A 19,159-nucleotide genomic window follows, 5' to 3' on the forward strand; every position below is an offset into this window, starting at 1 on the left:
TTTAATAAAACTAGTAGTTGGAAACATAGCACTGGAGTATGAGAGAGAGTTCAGGATTAGAAATATGTATCGGGAAGCCCTTGACATAATGATCACACACTGTGGGAATGAGGAAGGTTTCGGGTAGAGAATGTGGAGAGATGAACTGAGAGTCAGGGAAAGAACCTTTGACGATTGCTCATCTTTGTGGAACAATAGTGGGAAGAGGGGGTTTCCCAGGTGGCATAGTGGTAAAGAATCCGCCTGCCACTGCAGGAGACAAAAGAGATGCAGGTTTGATCCCTGCTCAGGAAGATCCCTGAAAAAGGAAATGGCAACCCACTGTTGTATTCTCATCTAAAAAAATTTCGTGGACAGAGGAGCCTGGTGAGCTACAGTACATGGGATCACAAAGAGTTGGACAGGACTGAGCATGCACACACACACACACAGCTTTTAAAGGAGGTATTCCAAAGATACAGAGGTAGAAAATTGTATTAGTTAGGGTTTTAGCAATAAATACACACCCAAAGTGGGTAATCTGGGGAATATTTAATAAATTATATACAAAAGTGTGGGCAGGGTTTAGGAAATCCACAGGAATGAGGTAGTACAAGCAGCATGTGGGAGCTCTCGTCATCCCTGGGCCCGAAGGGGCACAGAAAGGGGGAGGTAGCTAGAGAATACCACCTGACAGCATCTGAGCCTTTGATAAAGGGTCGATCTCATCCATACTCCTCATTCCGCTCCTTCCCACCAGTCCCCTCCTCGTGACCACCCCCTGGCCAAGTACAACAAAAAGTTAAAGACAAAAAAGCCATTGCTGTCATCTATACAAGTGATTTTCCCAGGACACAAAGGACACAGAAAACAAAGGACTAGTAAAGAAATGATGGTTATAAGAAAAAGGGGTTATTAACCAACTTATTTGAGAAGTCCTCTTTTATAGGAGTAAACTTATGTATCTTAAAAAAATATTATGTCTACCTACTCCCTGCTTTACAAGATTACTGTGAACCCTAAATAAGAGAGACATAAAGATTTTATCTTTCTTTCTTTATTATTGTTAATCTACTCTGACATTCTGCCTTCTATTGCTATTGCTTTGTCTGCTATCATTATTAAGTAGAACCTAAGCCCCGGTTGCATATGGTATTGTTAGTACCTAGAAACAAAAGGTTTAATTCAGTTCTTTTTTTCATACTTGAAAACACTACTGTTTTGTCATTAGTGAGCATCTGTTAAATGTGTGGAACATGAAATTTTTTTGATGTTCATGTCTTAATTTGACAGATTTATTTATACTATATGTAAAAAGAAATTGTGTCAATAGTAATTAGTATTAAATGGGCTTATTTCTCACATTGAGAGTGATCAAGAATCTTTGCTCTCTTTAAAGAAATGTGTTAGCTTATTATAAGGATTTTATTAATTCTCTTTCAGAGGTGGGTTGATAAGCAGATTCTGTCAGCGCAAAAGTGTTAAAGTGCTTTTATTTTTTTTTAAGTGCTTTTAAAAATGTACATCCCAAGCAGCTTTTATAGTTCAAATAATATCTGAGGTTTGATCATATCAGAATAAAGTCCCAAGGGGCCAGTGTCTCAAAGACATTTTGGTTACCATTCAGTTAGATCGACTGAATATAGATTAGGCAGAAGTAGAAATCTGGCTTATTACTTCTGTGAGATAACCACAGAGTTAATCCCAAAGAAATGATTTGCAGGAGTTACAGCTAAAATTCACAAAAGACAGAACAATGAATTTGTAAATAACTGTTAGTTTCCTTAGCTGCTGTTCTCTCTGTATATGTCTCTCTCTTTCTGAGATTGCATGAGTTTCTTTTCTCTGCCAGTCTTTGTTCATCTGCTTCATTCTTCTTTTTATAGACTGTATTTTTCTGTTGTGCTTCTCTGTGGCCTGAATATGATCTTCACAGCCCTTACTTTATACACGTTTGGCTTAGAAATACACCACCTGCAGCTGCCATCTCTCCCTTGTCTGAGAGGTGAGAAAGGGAGCATAAATAAGACTTCAGTTTGTTTAGCACAGCCATGGCATTGGCACCTCGAGTCTGATCAGCTATGCTCTGCAACTTATTTCTCTGACAGTTTGGGCATGTGGGCAGTGTGAGTGCCCCTTTAAGAAAGCAAAGAAAATATGTACCATTAGAATATATCTCTTTTCAGAAAACCTGATTGCTTCTTTTAAAATTCCATGTAGATATTGAGGTTTACAAATGATAATACTCAAGTGTGGCTAGTAAACATTAATCTAGTTTCATGTTCCTCAGATTATGTTAAAATTTAACTTCCTAGAAGAATTCTATACTTTGTGATGGATTCATAACACATTAAAGGATTAAAACCTCTGAGAGTAAAATATTGATCACCGTAGCAGAACTCTCACTAAGAATTAAATTGGTAGTCATTTTGTTTACTTCATTCCTCATAGGAGATGCTTTGACCTGTGTACATCCTACCATGGATAACAGTGGCCTGTAATAATCTGTAAAAACTTAAATTATACTTTTACTGCAGATAAAGTGAGTCAGTTATTTTCAGTATTGAACAATTCTGTCAACACAGGCATTTAACTTTTTTTCCTCCAGATTTCTGGGGAAAGAAGAATACATGGTTTTTGGTTAGAGAATGTTTCAGTAGTCTGTGTTCATTATACAGAACAGTATATCGAAAACTGTATTCTTTATCATCAGAATTTACTAATTTGTCATTCTTTTGAGCCATCCATTTACCAACCATTTTCAAACACCCAGTATACAAGGCATTGCACTTATTACTATGAGGTATAGAGTAAGTTTGAATTTGATAAAGCTTCTTGTCTTAAGGCACTTAAAATCTAAAAATAGTCTCAACTAATACAGTCTACTTGAATATCTATTATCAGATTGGAAAGGACAGATAGATTGTTATTCAGAGGAGAGACCAATTACTTCTGTTAGTGGTGGCAGACTGGGGAGAGAATGGGAAAATTTCATGAATAAAATAGAATTTTCACTAGGAATGTCCAGGAATTAGATCTATAGAAATAGTAGTAAATGTAGTTGGCATTTGCTCAGAATACATTTTAAATAATGACTCAATCAGGAAAGCAAAGGAGTTTGTTAGTCACAGGTTATGGTTAGTTAGTTCAGTAGATAGAATAATAGGTAGTTAGTTTAAGGGGAATTAAGGAAAATCTGAAAAGACATATTGGAGCAAGGTCTTAGTAGTCTCAATTGGAGAGTTTTGAATTTGTTCTTACAATACTTGGAGAGCCATTGGAAATGTTTGAATAGGCAGATGGCATGAGCAAATCCTGCTTCAAGAAGATAAACTTCTAGGGAACTACTTTCTCTTAGAAAACCAATTACAGAAATGTAGACTCAAGATGTATCTATGATAGTTGGCATAATCATTTATCAGTATTCAACAAAATTAATTTAAGACTTTTATTAAAAAAAGGATGGTACAGAGCTAATGTTTCTTTTAAAAAAAAAAAAGTGGGAGTGTTAGTTGCTCTGTTGTGTCCAACTCCTTGCAACCCCATGAACTGTAGCCTGCCAGACTCTTCTTCCACAGACTTCTCCAGGCAAGAATGCTGAAGCGGGTGGCCATTCTCTTCTCCAGGGTCTCTTCCCAACCCAGAGATTGAACCCGAGCCTCCTGCATTTCAGGCTGATTGTTTTCCATCAGAGCCAACAGGGAAGCCTAGTGTTTCTTAACTTCAAGCTAAAAAGTTTACAATATGCCTGCCACCTGTTCCCTAGGTTGTAGTTTCTGTCTATCAGGACACAGACCTGTTTCAGATTCCTATCTTTGTCTATTGTGCATTTTATTTTTACTATTCTTTGCTTTTAATTTTAAAGTACCCTGATTTGAACATAAAAAAAAAAATAGCTAAAAGAGACCGTTTTCAACTCTCAGATTATTTGAAATCAGATTGGGACATCATCACATGTTCATAGTTAATGTAAAATTGTATGAGTTCCCATTCCTAAGTACAGAAATGTCACAGAATAATTCATGATGAATTACCACGTGAGTGATGTGGACAAAGACAGCTTAAGCTTAGACAAGAGGTGAACTCAACTTCACAGTTAGCTGTTGAGACTAGGCTGTTCACACTGTCTAGAATTTGGAGAGAGTCCCCTTACCATTTCCTTATCGTCTGCTTACTGGTTTCCAAAACAGTTTGGGGCATTTTTTAGTCATAATTTTATGTCCTATACATTTCCGGCTACATATCATTACAGTACTCAATCATTCTCTTTAGGAAAATCTTAAAAGCATAGCCTCTGCTTTTAAATAGCTTCCAATATATTAAAACATATAGTATCAGGCACAGAGTCTAATACTGGTACGTGCTTAGTAAATGTAGTTGCGTCCCTTCCTTATACTAGTAAGTGGTGAGTGTTGCTCTGTATTTCACTCCATGAGTACATGCCCCAGAGTGAGTAAGAAATGCGAGAAGCGAATCTGCAGTTTTCTGTGTTGCGCCCAGTTCCACCATGCATATTTATAGAGATAACCACTTCTTACACACAGTGTGTTGTTAATGTTTAAAAATATTCTCTGCACTTCATCTGGTGTTTAGTTGATTTGCTCAGACACTGGAAGTGAAACTGACTGATGTTGGATTCACTGAGGAACTGTGTCTGTCTCTACCACTGCATTAAGATATCTTCAAGGATAATCTTGACCAAAGGCAAATTTTACCCTTTGCAATGACTTTAGAAACTAACACCTCCAGAAAATAGGGCTTCAGTGTAACCTAATAACAGTGGAGCACAGCAAGCCTATCAGATTGTGATGAAAAAATATCGTAGAAGGGGAGGTGATGTAAAAGTAAATGACAGATGGTCTTTAATGATGTGTGGAGGGATTCAAGTTTTTGTGAAGGCATTAAAGAGTCCGAGTTTCAGCTGAGGAGTAACCTGGTAAGATCTGTATTTCATACTAGTAGTTCTCAAACCATCTTCCCATGATTTGATGAACTGGATTGAGGATTTCCATCACTGTAGTTAAATTAGTGTTTTATGCAAATTCCAGGAAAATGTTAATGATTAGAATGTTCTCAGTTTTAAGTTTTTCTCCTGTGATGAGAACGTAATAGAAATATTAATAGAAAAATTCAAGTTTAGTTTGACCACTTGTGTTTTTCATCAATACATGCTAATAATGACTGTGCTTTTTTGTATAAATAGTCATTTTTCTGCTGGCAAATATGATATAATTAAATTTGTCAGTATTTCATGGTGAATTTTGTGAAACACTGTTAAGAATTTATTTGAACCCTTGCCTGAAGTGTCACAGCCTTACTTACAACAATGAAAGACTGGAGACAGGAAGACCAATTGTCTTAAATCCTCTGTTATTCTTGTGTTTGGTGGGGGTACACAAGTGTTTTGAATAACCAGCCAGTATGTATTTGAGAACTTACTGTGTACCATTAATAGGAGCTTTCTAGACACAGAAAACCTATGCAATACAGTCCATATTTTAGTAACCTTAATTTTACTTGGTAAACAAACATTATCCCAGTGTTCTAATTTCTAAAATAGTGCTGAATTGACATAGGTGTTCAGAAAGGAAGTAATCATCAAGATTTAAAGTAATCAAGGAAGACTTCTTAGAAAAGGTGAGACTTGCCATGGATCTCGTAATCCGGAAAGGCAGAACGAAGGGCATCTGTGAGAGAAGCATTGTGTACAAAGAATGTGAACTTTGGTCTGACTAGAGTAGTCTTTACTGGGGCATTCCAGAAAACAGGTTAAGACTAGTTAGTTTTGATCAAATTATAAATATGATCCCAAAGTTTAACATGTCTTAATAGTCTTGAAAGTAAACATTCTTTCATTATGATTTTTCAAAGTTTTAAAAATGGAACTTCTGAATTTTCAAATCAAGTTTTTGGTTAAATGTGTCTGTAATGCAATTAGGTCATTCTATTATAATCATTTGCTAAAATTAGAAAAGAAATTAATTACTTTATCTTTGCTGACTTACTCTGTTGTCTTTACATTCTGAGAACAAGTTTGGTAGAACCCATTCATCCAAAATGTGCATCTTTGCTGTGGCAGGCAGCAAACCTCAGACAAGAGTCCCAGCCCTTGGGGACCTTACAGAGACCTCTAGTTGTCAAGGAGAGTGGCAAGGAATGGAGGATGGACAGGAAGACAGTCATTCAGGGAAGAGATGAGCATATTGTAATTTTCAATAAGATGATCAGAGAAGGGCAGCTAAGAAGATGATATTTCTTTAGAATCAGTACGCAAGAGCTCATGAATAGTTTATGAATAGTCTATTGTATTTTCATAAAAGTTGACAATTGATTTTTCTCAAGAATTTATTTACTAGGGTATAAAGGGGAACAAAACAGCTGCTCAGTCCCATGTGCCCCCTTCAATGATTTTTCAGATGAATGCACTGGACACCCTTGGTCAGACCGCTTTGCATAGAGCTGCCCTTGCTGGTCATCTGCAGACATGCCGCCTGCTGCTGAGTTACGGCTCTGATCCCTCTATCATCTCCTTACAAGGCTTTACTGCAGCACAGATGGGGAACGAGGCCGTGCAGCAGATTCTGAGTGGTAAGTTCACACAGACAGACCTTGCTTTCTGTTCTTCCTCTTCCAGGTCTGTCCACTGATACGCAGACTTTGTGCCCCTTGTTTTAAGGGGCTCTTTGGAATGTTTTCTTGGCCTGAAAATTTTTCCTGCCTTTCTTTGCTTACAGTTTAACCTGTGGCCCTGCCCATCAACATTCTCCTTTTTATAATTCTTAAACTTCAAACATTCCAAATTTTTCTCTTCTACTTGTACTAAGAACCATTTAATAGTGAATTTTAGGTTAGTTTCTGCAAGTTGGAACTATAAATCAGGCAAACATATAGCTATTACATCAGAATTTCTCATAATATTATATGTAGTTTTTAGAGGTAATTGATAAAATGAGGAGGAAAGGATTGAATAAATTAAGCAGATTGCTCCAGCAATGCTTTTAAAATGTCTTCTAAATGAATACAGTTAGAATATATGGCTGCTAGTAAAAGATAAAATTAAATACTGAATCACAAATGAAAATTTTTTTTATTATTTTGGTAATTCTTCTTAAAAATTGATTAGTAAGATAAAACATTATATGGGTCGTTAAATGCCTAATTTAGTATGTGCCAGAACTTTTTAGTTTAAGTCTTCGTATTTTTTATTGATCAGGAAGGATAATACAAATAATAGAATTTGGTGGTAAAGTCTTGCCCTTACAAAGGTTTTTTTAAATGAGAATTCTTTTTTTTATTTAGAAGACAATATAATTTTATAAACTAATATTTCTGCAAAAAAAATTGTATGTCTATAGACCATATACTGGCCGAACTTTTCAGTTGTACCTGTATTTACTAATCCAGTTCCAGGTTGTCTGTAATGACTCCTGAAAGAATACATCAGTTATAGAGAATGTATAGTAAATTATTGGGGTTCTGTTCTGGGCAATATTTTAAAGTTTTATTTAACAACCCCTGTTAATACCAGGTTTGAGATCCACTTTTAGAAACCAGCACTTTCATCTCACAGGCCTGTAGTTACCAACAGTATACAGTAGTAGTTTAATTGTAAACTCTGACAGCCTTTTTGTTAACATCTTTCTTTCCATTTACCAAATAATTTTCCCTACCTTGCTACTCTGTGGTTCCTTAAAAACCAGCAGTAATCTTCCCTTGTCTTTTATGCAGAAAGTACACCTATACGCACTTCTGATGTTGACTATCGACTCTTAGAAGCATCTAAAGCCGGAGACTTGGAAACTGTGAAGGTATGTCAATGCTTTAATGTCTTGGGTAGCTCTTTGAAACCTTTGCTTACCAATTCATTTTAAGCTTGTAAGAGAAACAACTCAAATCCAAACAATAAAAGGGATGAGCAGAGTGGACTCATAAGGAGAGATCTTTATGAAGAATTTCCTAGTATATATGCCTTTCATTAAATCACTTTTTAGTCACTTTACTTCTGGTTATATGAATGCTCTTTTTATTTCTTTCCACTTTTTAAAATTAAAGTGTTATTTTGGACCACACTTATAAATTTGCAAGCTAGTGCAAGCCCAGGTAATAGTACAATAAAGTTTGAAACAGTGTTCTTGACCTTTTCCAAGAGGTTCTCACGTTTGCTCTAGGAAATCATCCTTATGATCCTGTAGTTGGGACGTATTTTTTGATTCTACAATTTATGTTTTAATGTAGCCACAGACTCACTTGTCTTGAAAAGATACAATCTGACCAAATGATGATGGCTCTTTAGGTTATAGAGTCTCTCCCTTATGCCCAGACTTCCTTCTGTTGTGTAAAAAACTGTACCACCTGGAAAGTCCTGTGTTCACCCTACCAGCCCCTTCTCAGTATATCTATAGGTAACTCCCAGGTTCTGAGTTTTTGTTATAACAGCTCACTATAGTGGCAGGAGCAACAACCAGACTGTCAAATACCTGGAAAGCCCTTGACATCAGACCTTGTAGCCTAGAAAATGTGACTTTTTCTCTGCTTTTGTTTTTTTTTTTTTTTTTTTTTTTTTTACCTTTTTTACCTTTCTTCTTTTCATTACCTCTCTTCACGTCACTTCCCTAAATTTGGATAATTAAATAAGTAAGCAAAGATTAAATAATTAAATAAGTAAGCAGTGGCAGAAAGATCACAAGATTAAAAATCAGGAAAGTGGGGTTTGAGTTTTTATTCTACCCCTCACCACTCTATGACATAGGATGTCACTTAACCTCTCTGAGCCTTGGTTTATTTATCTGTAAAATGGAGATGATAATTAACTTCTCAAGTACAAAATAATTCTCTCACTGGAAAAAACATGAAATTCTTTATAAATTATTACTCAGATATTTGTATTGTCATCCATCTGTCACCACCAATAATGCAGCCTCTCCAGCCTGACTTTGCTTCCACTGCTTTGTAAGCAGACAGAGTTGAGCTTGTGCTGAGATGATACTGTTCAAAAGGAAAACGAACAGGTGAAGGAGAGGAGATTTGGAGGACACAGCTGAAGGAGATAGAAGGCCAAAAACTAGTATGAGCAGAATCAGCTTGACTTTTAGACCTAAACAAACATCCCCTTGAAGATCAGCTAAAACATTGTTGACTGCTTGGCTCTGCTCTGATGGATCAAAGGGCCAAAGGGATGGCGCAGACAGAATGAATGCAATTTTTCCAGAGCCTTCTTGTTGCCACGTCAAAGCAGACAATTTTGGGTAGTTCTGCAGTCAGCCAAGGTTAATCTTATCTGAGCAAAGAGTGACTAAGAGTGTGCTGGTACAAGCAGACAGGCTCTCACCCGGAAGAAAGCCTTGTAACAATGAAAGGAAGGCACCATTTGCCTTGGAAATGCCTGCTATATTATGTTTTCTTCTTTTTGATTAGGATTTTGGCCAGGAAATGTTGAAAAAGGTGAAATTGCTGTGCAAACATAAGAATATTTGTGAACACTGTAAAGCAAAACATCTTGCTGATTTTAAAACGTCACTTGTATTATCTAATCAAAGAAATATTCATTAGAAAATTACAACTTATCCAAATGCCTGCAGTATTTTGGTGCAAGATCCTTAAATAAATACTAATGTTCTTTTTGTGTTTCTGGGTGTGTGTGTCAATAAAGCAACTTTGCAGCCCTCAGAATGTGAATTGCAGAGATTTAGAGGGCCGGCATTCCACACCCTTACACTTCGCGGCAGGCTACAACCGCGTGTCTGTCGTGGAGTACCTCCTCCACCATGGTGCCGATGTCCATGCCAAAGACAAAGGGTATGTGTTAGAATGTCACTGTGTGGAATTCATTTTCTTGATACTTTTTTTTTTAAAAAACTGAAAAAAATTTTTTTCATGATAGATTTTTTTCCTCTTGTTAAAAAAGTAATGTGTGTGTTTGTTGTTGTGGTGGTGGTTGTTTTAAAGCTTAAAGCATAATGCTTAGAACTTTGTTGTTGTATAGTAGCTAAGTCACGTCCAACTCTTTGCAACCCCATGGACCGTAGCCCACCAGGCTCCTCTGTCCGTGGGATTTCCCAGGCAAAAATACTGGAGTGGGTTGCCATTTCCTTCTCCAAGGCATATTCTCTGGCCCATGGATCAAACCCACATCTCCTGCATTCGCAGGCAGACAGGTTTTTACTACTGAGCCACCTGGGAATCCCCCAAAATTAAAACTTTATGAAAATGTGTAGAAAGTGAAAAGTCCTTCTCATTCCACTTCCTAGAGATTACAGCATCAAAATTTTGTTGTAATTGTCTGGGGTTTTGAAGCACATGTACCAGTGTGTGTGCTGTTGTGGTGGGGCTTGTTTTTAACATAAATGAAGATGTCGTCCCACACAGCCTGCTTTACAGTTTGCCTTTTTTATAATAGTATATCTTGAATGTCTTTCTATATCAGTACTAAATGGTTCATTTCATCCTTTTAATGCCTATATATAGTATTTTATTGTATTATGTAAATATGTTTATATAGTTTATAGTTTATTGTTCATCCCTCCTTTTGTTATTAAAAATGTATAGTCTCCTCCAAAAAGAAGTCATCCATCCCAGAGTCATCCATATTAATAGAAACATAATTTCATTTTTACTAATTCAGATATTCTCTATTTTTGTATTAGCTTATGAAACTATTTCAGTTTATCTAGACAGGGTTTAAAGCAGCCACGGAAGGCATTTAGAAAAGCACACTGGAAGTTTTAACTGAAATGAGCTTCCGTATCCTGAGTTAATTTCATATCATCTCAAAATATAAATAAGCACCTTCCTGTGCAGTTACACTGCTAAGAAATAAATCGCACAACTAAGACTTCAGGTGGGCTTCCTTGGTTGCGCAGACAGTAAAGAATCTGCCTGCAGTGCAAGAGACAGGGTTTGACCCCTGGGTGGAGAAGACCCCCCGGAGAAGGGAATGGCACCTCCTCTAGTATTCTCGCCTGGAGAGCTCCTTGGCCAGAAAAGGACTACGGTCCTTGGGATGACAGAGTCGGACCTGACTGAGCAGCTGCCACTTTCACTTCCACTGGATTGCAGTTAGCCATTTTGCATTTATTTTTCTTTTAAAAGAATCGTGTCAGACATGAACATTTAATATTAATCACTATCTCTTTCAAAGTATTATAGTTCGAGGAACCAACATTTGTTTCTATTGCCCCATTTTAGCACTTAGTATTTTTGGTCTCAAAACATTAAAAACAAAAACAAAGAAACCTGATCTCTAAGCAGAAAGGTACTAACTTGATACCTTGTGTCTGCTATGTACTAAGTGCAACTTAAACTCATCTTTTGAGGCACCCTCCTTTTTTATGGGGACATCTTTTTGTCCTTTTAGAAGGCCAGCTGCCTTGTAATCAGAACTTGAGAGTCGTCACAGAATAGTTTGCACATCTGACTAGAGTTCTTGGTTGATGTCATGATTTTCATTACTGAATACTGATTCTATCTTCAAGATCAGAGAATTATTTTTCTTAAGGGAGTTTTCAGTAATAGTCAAATGCCATAGAGAATTATTTTATTATATGTATCATTTTAACGCACAGGTTTATTGTATGTCTTTAAAATAATTTTCTTTGGTTTAGTGGCTTGGTGCCCCTTCATAATGCTTGTTCATACGGACACTACGAAGTAGCTGAGCTCTTGGTAAGACATGGGGCTTCCGTCAATGTGGCGGACTTATGGAAATTTACCCCTCTACATGAAGCAGCAGCTAAAGGAAAATATGAAATCTGCAAGCTCCTTTTAAAAGTATGTACTTTTAAAAATTATAAAATATAAGGTAATTATATTATTTGGTTAGGATATAAAATGACATCAAGGTAAATTATTCTGTAATGCAGTGCAGTAAGTGCTGTAGAGACTGCTTCCGTTTTCTGTTCTAGGGGGATGTTTTAAGTGTGATATCATGATACTTTTGTAGCTTTGAGTAGTGGCTGAAGTGTCTTTCTGAACTGATTTGATTATGTTGAGTTCATCACAATTCAACAAGGTAGGTTTTGGAAAGAGTTGAATTAGCTTGCATTACTTATCTGTGACTGACAGAATTAATATCAGAAGACATTTATATAAGAAGGCATGTGTTTTTCCATCAAGTTTGATTTTTTTTTCTTGCTAGCTATTTTTATTATTAACAAACTCACCTCTATTAAGCATTAATTAAACTTTAAAAGATATAAAATTAAAACATGTGAGAAATGACTGGACATGTATTTATATCATTTCCTCTCTCTTTTTTTTAAACTAGAGAGAAACTTGTCTTAGTTAAATATAAAATTCTTCTACCACTTTTATGGGATCAGATATGTTCATATGAGTTTTAAGAATAACACTGTATTTGATACTTATTTTTATTGCCACTGGTTAAGTAAGAAATAACTTCTAGGTCACTGTGAATTCACTGTCTAGGTTGGTTATTCCAAATTTCCCCAGTGGGCCAATAACATCTGTGTCAGGCCTATAAATAAAGATTCTTGACTTTTATTTACTTTATTTCATAAGTATAAATGATTAAACTTTTAAAATCAAGTTAATTGTTAATATATTTCTACCTAATTTCACCATAGGTGCTCAGACTTAAAACAGAAATACTTTTAAATTACCAAACTTTCTTTTTACTGATTCTGTTTGAAATTGGGTATTAATACTTCTTCCACCTGTGTCTTCCTTTTTTCATTTCATCAGCACTGAATATCTTTATATATTAATAATTAAGATTTGATTAGCATCAATATCCAGGCCATCATTAAAAGAAAAAGCGGTTTCCAAAGACAGCATAGAGTCTGAGACAGTATATGCTACAAAAGTAAAAGACACTTCTTCTCACCATCACAGGTGATCCTGAGGCATGGGGCTTTGATATGTTGCTAAGTAGGAAATTTGCAAGAAAACCAAATATTGCTCTATTTTTCACAATGCACATAGAGTAGGTATTTTTCTTTGGAGGAGCAAAAGTGCAAGTTAAAAATAAAGAAACAAAACATAACAGAGATGCTACAGAAAAAACAAAGACCATTTGGTTATTTTGTAGCATGGAGCAGATCCCACTAAAAAGAACAGAGACGGAAATACACCTTTAGATTTGGTAAAAGAAGGAGACACAGATATTCAGGACTTGCTGAGAGGAGATGCTGCTTTGTTGGATGCTGCCAAGAAGGGCTGCCTGGCAAGAGTGCAAAAGCTGTGTACCCCAGAGAATATCAACTGCAGAGACACCCAGGGCAGAAACTCAACCCCTCTGCACCTGGCAGGTAAGCATCACCAGCACTTTCGCTAGCACTTCCAAGGCTCATGCCCTTTCTTGGATACAGTGCATCAGAAGAGGAAAGAACTGCTGATCAGGAAGAGTGCTGTTGCTCAGTAAAATGCTTCACTGACATCATTTTACATAATTTTTATTATAAATCTTAAAATTTTTTTATTCTTTTAAACTGACGTGTTTGCCTTTTTTTCATTCTAACAGCAGGCTACAATAACCTGGAAGTAGCGGAGTATCTTCTAGAGCATGGAGCAGATGTTAATGCCCAAGACAAAGGTGGTTTAATACCTCTTCACAATGCGGCATCCTATGGGGTGAGCATGCTAAAGTCCAGAAAAGTTCACTGATACTTACTACTTTGTTAAATACATAAGACCATGCATGAAGTAACCAACAGATACCTAACCCACAGCATAATTTAGTACAATTTTAATCTTACTATTTAAAGTGTTTCTAGCCTTTTCAGTTAGGTTTAACTGTCTTTTGCCCAAAGACCGTATTTTTTACAGCTTTGTGGACTCTTCACATTATGTAGTACAATAATAGGTATTTAATGACTACTCAGCCAATATTTATTGATACAGATAATAAATCTTAACTGTACCCATTTATGTAGATTTTATAAACTCTAAAAGCCAGCAGGTTACTCTCTAAGCATGGAAATTATGCTTGCTTATGTTTATCATCAGCATCTTAGAAATATTCAAGTAAATGGTTGAGTGATTGCTACATATGGTTTCATACAGTTCAGATGCCTAGCTGAAACCCCACCGTGAAAGTCGAAATTTATTCTTTCAAAGCCCTGTAACTTTAATCATCAGCTGAAAGAGAGAAAGGGATGTATTCCAACCTTGATATTTGTTGGACCGCCTGCCTGGAAGTCACCAGGGCCCACTCTAAGTCTGATGATTCACGCAGGAAGAATATGAATGCTCCTGTGCTTTCTGCTGAGCCACTTAATCCCTATTTGACTGTAAAAATGCCCCGATGCCAGGATGTAGATACCAGGGGTTCTCATAAATGGAGTCATTACCGGTGAGGACGGTTTCTGGATTTGAAGAAACCTGACAGACTATGAGTAAAAAGTAATCACATGACTTCCGTATTCTTTTACTCTCTCCTTCCTTGCCCTTTATGATGAGCATATCCACATCTCCTCATGCCCCCTCTTAGTGACCAGTATTTCAGGGAGATGACATGTCCTGAGTGGAAACACTCTTAAGGAAAGCAGCAAACCAGTTTCAGGTTGGACAGATAGGAAAGAAAATATTACTTCCGAGTGTGTGTTTGACCAACTCAAAATCAGTATTAAATAGACACAAATTAATTGACTTCAGTAGTGGACGATGACTGGTATCCTGGGGATAAAATAGTTTTGTGAGAGAGCTGAAATGACATAAAGTTACTTAAGCTGTTATTTATTGTTCATTATTCTTTGGTATATATTTTACCTTTTTCCTCTGAGAGGTCAGTCAGCTCTCTGTGTATCTTTGAGCCTTTTTATATAGAAAGAACTTACCACTTCAGTTTTCCCAAATAGAGAAACAAACACATAGTTTAAGAAGTTTGAATAAAAGTTGAAGGTTTAATGAGAATATATATTAATGGTAATGTGCACTATCCTGCTTTGTTTTTATATTATAATGCCTTATATTATTTTTAATATACATTTATACACTACCATTTATATTTTTGCTTTTCAGTAGATATAAGGCATTGATATTTATTTACCACACAGCATGTAGTTTTGTATTTTTTCATAAGAGTAAATCAATTTACTGAGTTTTCTTTCTCAACTTTTTCATTTTTTAGTGCTTTCTCTAAAATGTATAATATAATGTTAGGGGAATTGCATGACATTATTGTAAAATTAAATTGCTCTAACTGGAGCCCAAGCACGTTTCTCTTCTCCTTGCTTCTCAACTTGCTAAAATTAAATTAGGGCCTTTGCAGTGTTTTTATGTCACATTTGTCATTTAAAGCATTTTGTGTTGCAGCTGAATTTTGAAACCATATTAAATTGACTCCTGGAAACATTCCAGCAGAGTTCAGTTCCTTTTCTAGACCTTCCAGTTCAATACTTTGCTCAGTCCTGTTCTATAGGACTGAGCTGTAGCTATTTATTGCATTCATCAGCCTTAAATTTCAGTTATAATTTTTACCCCAGTGATGTGGCTATTTAAAAGACTTAAGAGTAGTGTTTTTAAGACTAAAAAACACTATATTTTTTAGCGTTTTAGTGTATGGTACTATACAAGTACCATACAAGTATATACATGTATAGTAATATGCTTCCTGTTTTTGCATTTTCAGATGTTTGTCAGCAAATTTAACAAGCATGTAGTTGGTTTCTCCAAGCATGAACTATGGATTTTATATAAAGAAAGTTTAATAATATATACTATATATATAATTAATTTTATCCTCACACATGTAATTTTCCTTGGACTGCCTTAATTTTGGAGACCTATACAAATTCATCTACCTGATTATATTATTCCATCAATACAAATGTGTGTGTTAGTTGCTCAGTCATGTCTGACTCTTTGCAACCCCACAGACTGTAGCCCACCAGGCTCTTCTGTCCATGGGGATTCTCCAGGCAAGAATACTAGAGTGGGTTGCCATGCCCTCCTCCAGGGGATCTTCCCAACTCAGCGATAAAACCCAGGTCCTCCCGCATTGCAGGCAAATTCTTTACTGTCTGAGCCAGTAGAATAGAATTAATCATCAGGAGCATAGTTTAAATACCCTGTAACCATACTGGGAAGAAGCTTGAAATTACTCCATGCTTTTGAATTAATTGAATAAAAATAGCTATTCTTTTCAACATATATCCTTTGAATAAGGGAAATAAATTACTGGGATTTAAGTGATTTTGATAATACTACAGCTGTTACCTCTTTCTGTCTTTTGTGTTAGAATCAATTTCATAATTATGCCATATCATTCATAATCCCCAGAAGGTCCAAAACATGGTCTGTTTTCAGAAGCCCTGGTCTGATGATGCTCTGTTGCTGTTGTTTTTATATTGTCAGAGCAAGTATGGAAGCTTTCTTAGACGTTTCTGATTTGTATTTGCCTAATAAATTTTCTTCTGTTTTCTGAAATCACTTTTCCTAAAATTAGAAAATATTTGTATTGTATGAAAAAAAATTTAATACTTCCTCAGAAGAAGTACCTATTCCTTTTGAAGTGAGTGTCTTTAAGAGAGCAAAGAAAATATTTTAAGGAATTTTTAAGGAAAATTTGAAGAAGCCTGCCCTAAATCCCAATACTCTTGTCTTTACTTTCCTCATCTCTATCCATTCTCGTGAAAGTCAGCCTCAGATAGGTATTCAGCAAATGTCTGATTGGTGGGCAAGTGCATTAGAGAGAATAAGTGAATAAATAAATGACCCTCCCATCTGTGCTCTGACTTTTTGTGTCAAACCATTTACAGAACACCATTACTTAGATATTTTACTTTAGAAACCACATACCTCGAGTGAACCTTCCTTAAAGTTTCCTTCCTGCTTAAACTTCTACTCAATTTCTGCTAATGCTTCCCTCTACCTTTTTGTAAATCTTCTAGACTACATTAAAAAAACAAAAGACAGTCATCTTTGAATTCTTTTTCCTCTTTCTTCCTCTGTAGTTCATTTGTCTTCCTAAAACCCAATTTTTTTCTTCAAACTTTCTCACATTTAGCTCTTCCTTTGTGTTCTTCCCTAGCCATCACAGTTCAGTCTCTGATCACCGCCTGTCCAGGTTACAATGTGTGTGCTGCTGCTGACATTTTCTCTACCCCCCAAGTCACTTTGGGCATGACAGACTAATTTTTGTAGAATGTTGCTTTGTTACGTTACATTACTTCCCCAAAGACTGAAGAAAGAAGATTGAGAATCTTTGAGATGATAACAGATCAGATTAATAAACAGATCAGATTGCAGTGGGTTAGAGATTTTAAGATAGGTCTGAATATGCGATAGGGCTGAATAAAAAAATTTTTTTAACTCCCATGAAGAATTACAGAGTAGCAGAATAATTACAAAATTGACATTTTGGAGGAAGCAAGAAAAGATAAAGTCCAAAATACAGATGGAAGGGTGCAATGAATTTTTTTTTTTATAAAAGAGGCTTCTGTTAAGGATGAGAATAGAGATGTAGGGGCAATGAAATGTTAAATAAAAACAAGTATACCTGAAGGAGCTTTACCAGATAATCTCCTTGTTACCCCTTGGTATCCTTTTGTTTTCCTTCAGCATGTGGACATCGCGGCATTATTGATAAAATACAACACGTGCGTAAATGCAACAGACAAGTGGGCGTTTACTCCTCTTCACGAAGCAGCCCAGAAAGGCAGGACGCAGCTTTGTGCCCTGCTCCTAGCACATGGTGCGGATCCAACCATGAAGAACCAGGAAGGCCAGACCCCTTTAGATCTGGCAACAGTAAGTCCTCACTTCAGAATATTTAGAATTGCTTTCTATAATTCCAGGGATGACAGTAAATTCCAGGGTTTATTAGCAGGTTTGCTTTAGTGGTGCACATTATCCCTTAGGAGAAGAACAAGTTTCCTTCCTTCTGGAAACTTGAGAATTTTTTAAGTTCTCCTTGTTCTTGTTGCTTCAATTTAAAACTATTAAAACAAACTAAGCAGTAAGTTACATTTTTTGACCATACTTGGAGGGAAAACATGAATCATAGGAAAACTTGTGTATAGATTGTATTCTCAAAGAATTACATTTAGTAAGCTATCTTACCACCTTCTACATTTCACACAGTATGCTAGAGCATTTGGTGTTTATGGTAATTTACCTGAGGGGATGAGATGATCAAAGAAAAATGATCTTCTAAGCAGTATATCATTCTTCTGAAAATGGAAAAGTAAACTGATATATTATGGAAATATTTTCAAAATTAAATTTTCATGATTAAATGTGTTATTTAACTACAGAATTAAACACAGTACAGAAACATCTTTCCTAAACTTTCTGGAAATCAGGGAGTTACTGTATGGTCACGTAATTTAGAATTTTTTAACCAAAAATACTTCTCTAAGCCGCATTCTGGTTTATACATCTATTACTGAGGATTAAACAATTTCAAAGCATATAGTAGCTTAACCAAAACCAAGTGAGTGACTTACTACGATGACTTATAATTTCTCAGAGTTGTGTACATTGTCTGAGCTCAGCTGGGCAGTCCAGCTATATGTGCAACACCTTTAGCTGGGAGCTCAGCTGAGGCTGCAGCGTCCAGGATGGCTTTAAATCCTGCAGTACCTCTCTGTGCGTAGTATCTCAAACTCAGTGATCTAGTCCAAACTTTTTTATAGCATGGGAGGACGATTTCTAAGAGAAAAAAGTAGAAACCACCAGTCCTTTTAAAGCCTGACTCAAAAGCTTCAGAGCACCACTTCCTTTGCATTCTGATTGTCACAGCAACTCACAAGCAACCCAAATTGAAAGGAAGGGATATAGGTGCCACCTCTTGATGGGAGGAGGGATACAAGATGTACATGGAGGAAGGGATTCCCCCACATACTCTAACAGCACTTGTGCCCAACAGACCGAAGAATTCATGAATAAGCTGGCCAAAGCTCTGTCCCTTTAAAATTTCACCAGGTTTTTATTATACATTAAATTATTAAATGTGCGCTAAATAAATGAACAAAAATCATCATAGTTGTTAAGCATCAACAGACATAGTATGGAAACTCCTTCTAAAGAAGAGATTGAGAGTCAATGTTCTGAAAAGTGCTCTTTTTTAGAAGAAAGATGAAATATTTTCATTTTTAACTCTTCATATATTTGTTAGTTTATATGTCCTTTGAATACATGGGTATTCAGTATGAACAACTGTGTGCATACTTTTCATTTAGTGTCAAAAAATGTGTTTCTGGGAATCAATATAGTTCACATT

The 19,159-nt window shown here is 36.1% G+C and overlaps 1 protein-coding gene across 1 annotated transcript in view; it reads left to right on the top strand.

Moving 5' to 3' along the window:
* TNKS (tankyrase) overlaps nucleotides 1–19,159 on the top strand; it is a 154,260-nt gene that overhangs the window by 110,335 nt on the left and 24,766 nt on the right. Inside the window, exons 12-18 of the mRNA XM_065946583.1 lie at nucleotides 6,396–6,567; nucleotides 7,708–7,787; nucleotides 9,629–9,774; nucleotides 11,580–11,745; nucleotides 13,025–13,244; nucleotides 13,457–13,566; nucleotides 17,497–17,685. Of these exons, the coding sequence (XP_065802655.1) occupies nucleotides 6,396–6,567; nucleotides 7,708–7,787; nucleotides 9,629–9,774; nucleotides 11,580–11,745; nucleotides 13,025–13,244; nucleotides 13,457–13,566; nucleotides 17,497–17,685 (1,083 nt within the window). The remainder of the gene's footprint in view (nucleotides 1–6,395; nucleotides 6,568–7,707; nucleotides 7,788–9,628; nucleotides 9,775–11,579; nucleotides 11,746–13,024; nucleotides 13,245–13,456; nucleotides 13,567–17,496; nucleotides 17,686–19,159) is intronic.

This window comes from Muntiacus reevesi, chromosome 10, assembly GCF_963930625.1.
Source record: "Muntiacus reevesi chromosome 10, mMunRee1.1, whole genome shotgun sequence".
Classification (NCBI taxonomy): Eukaryota; Metazoa; Chordata; class Mammalia; order Artiodactyla; family Cervidae; genus Muntiacus; species Muntiacus reevesi.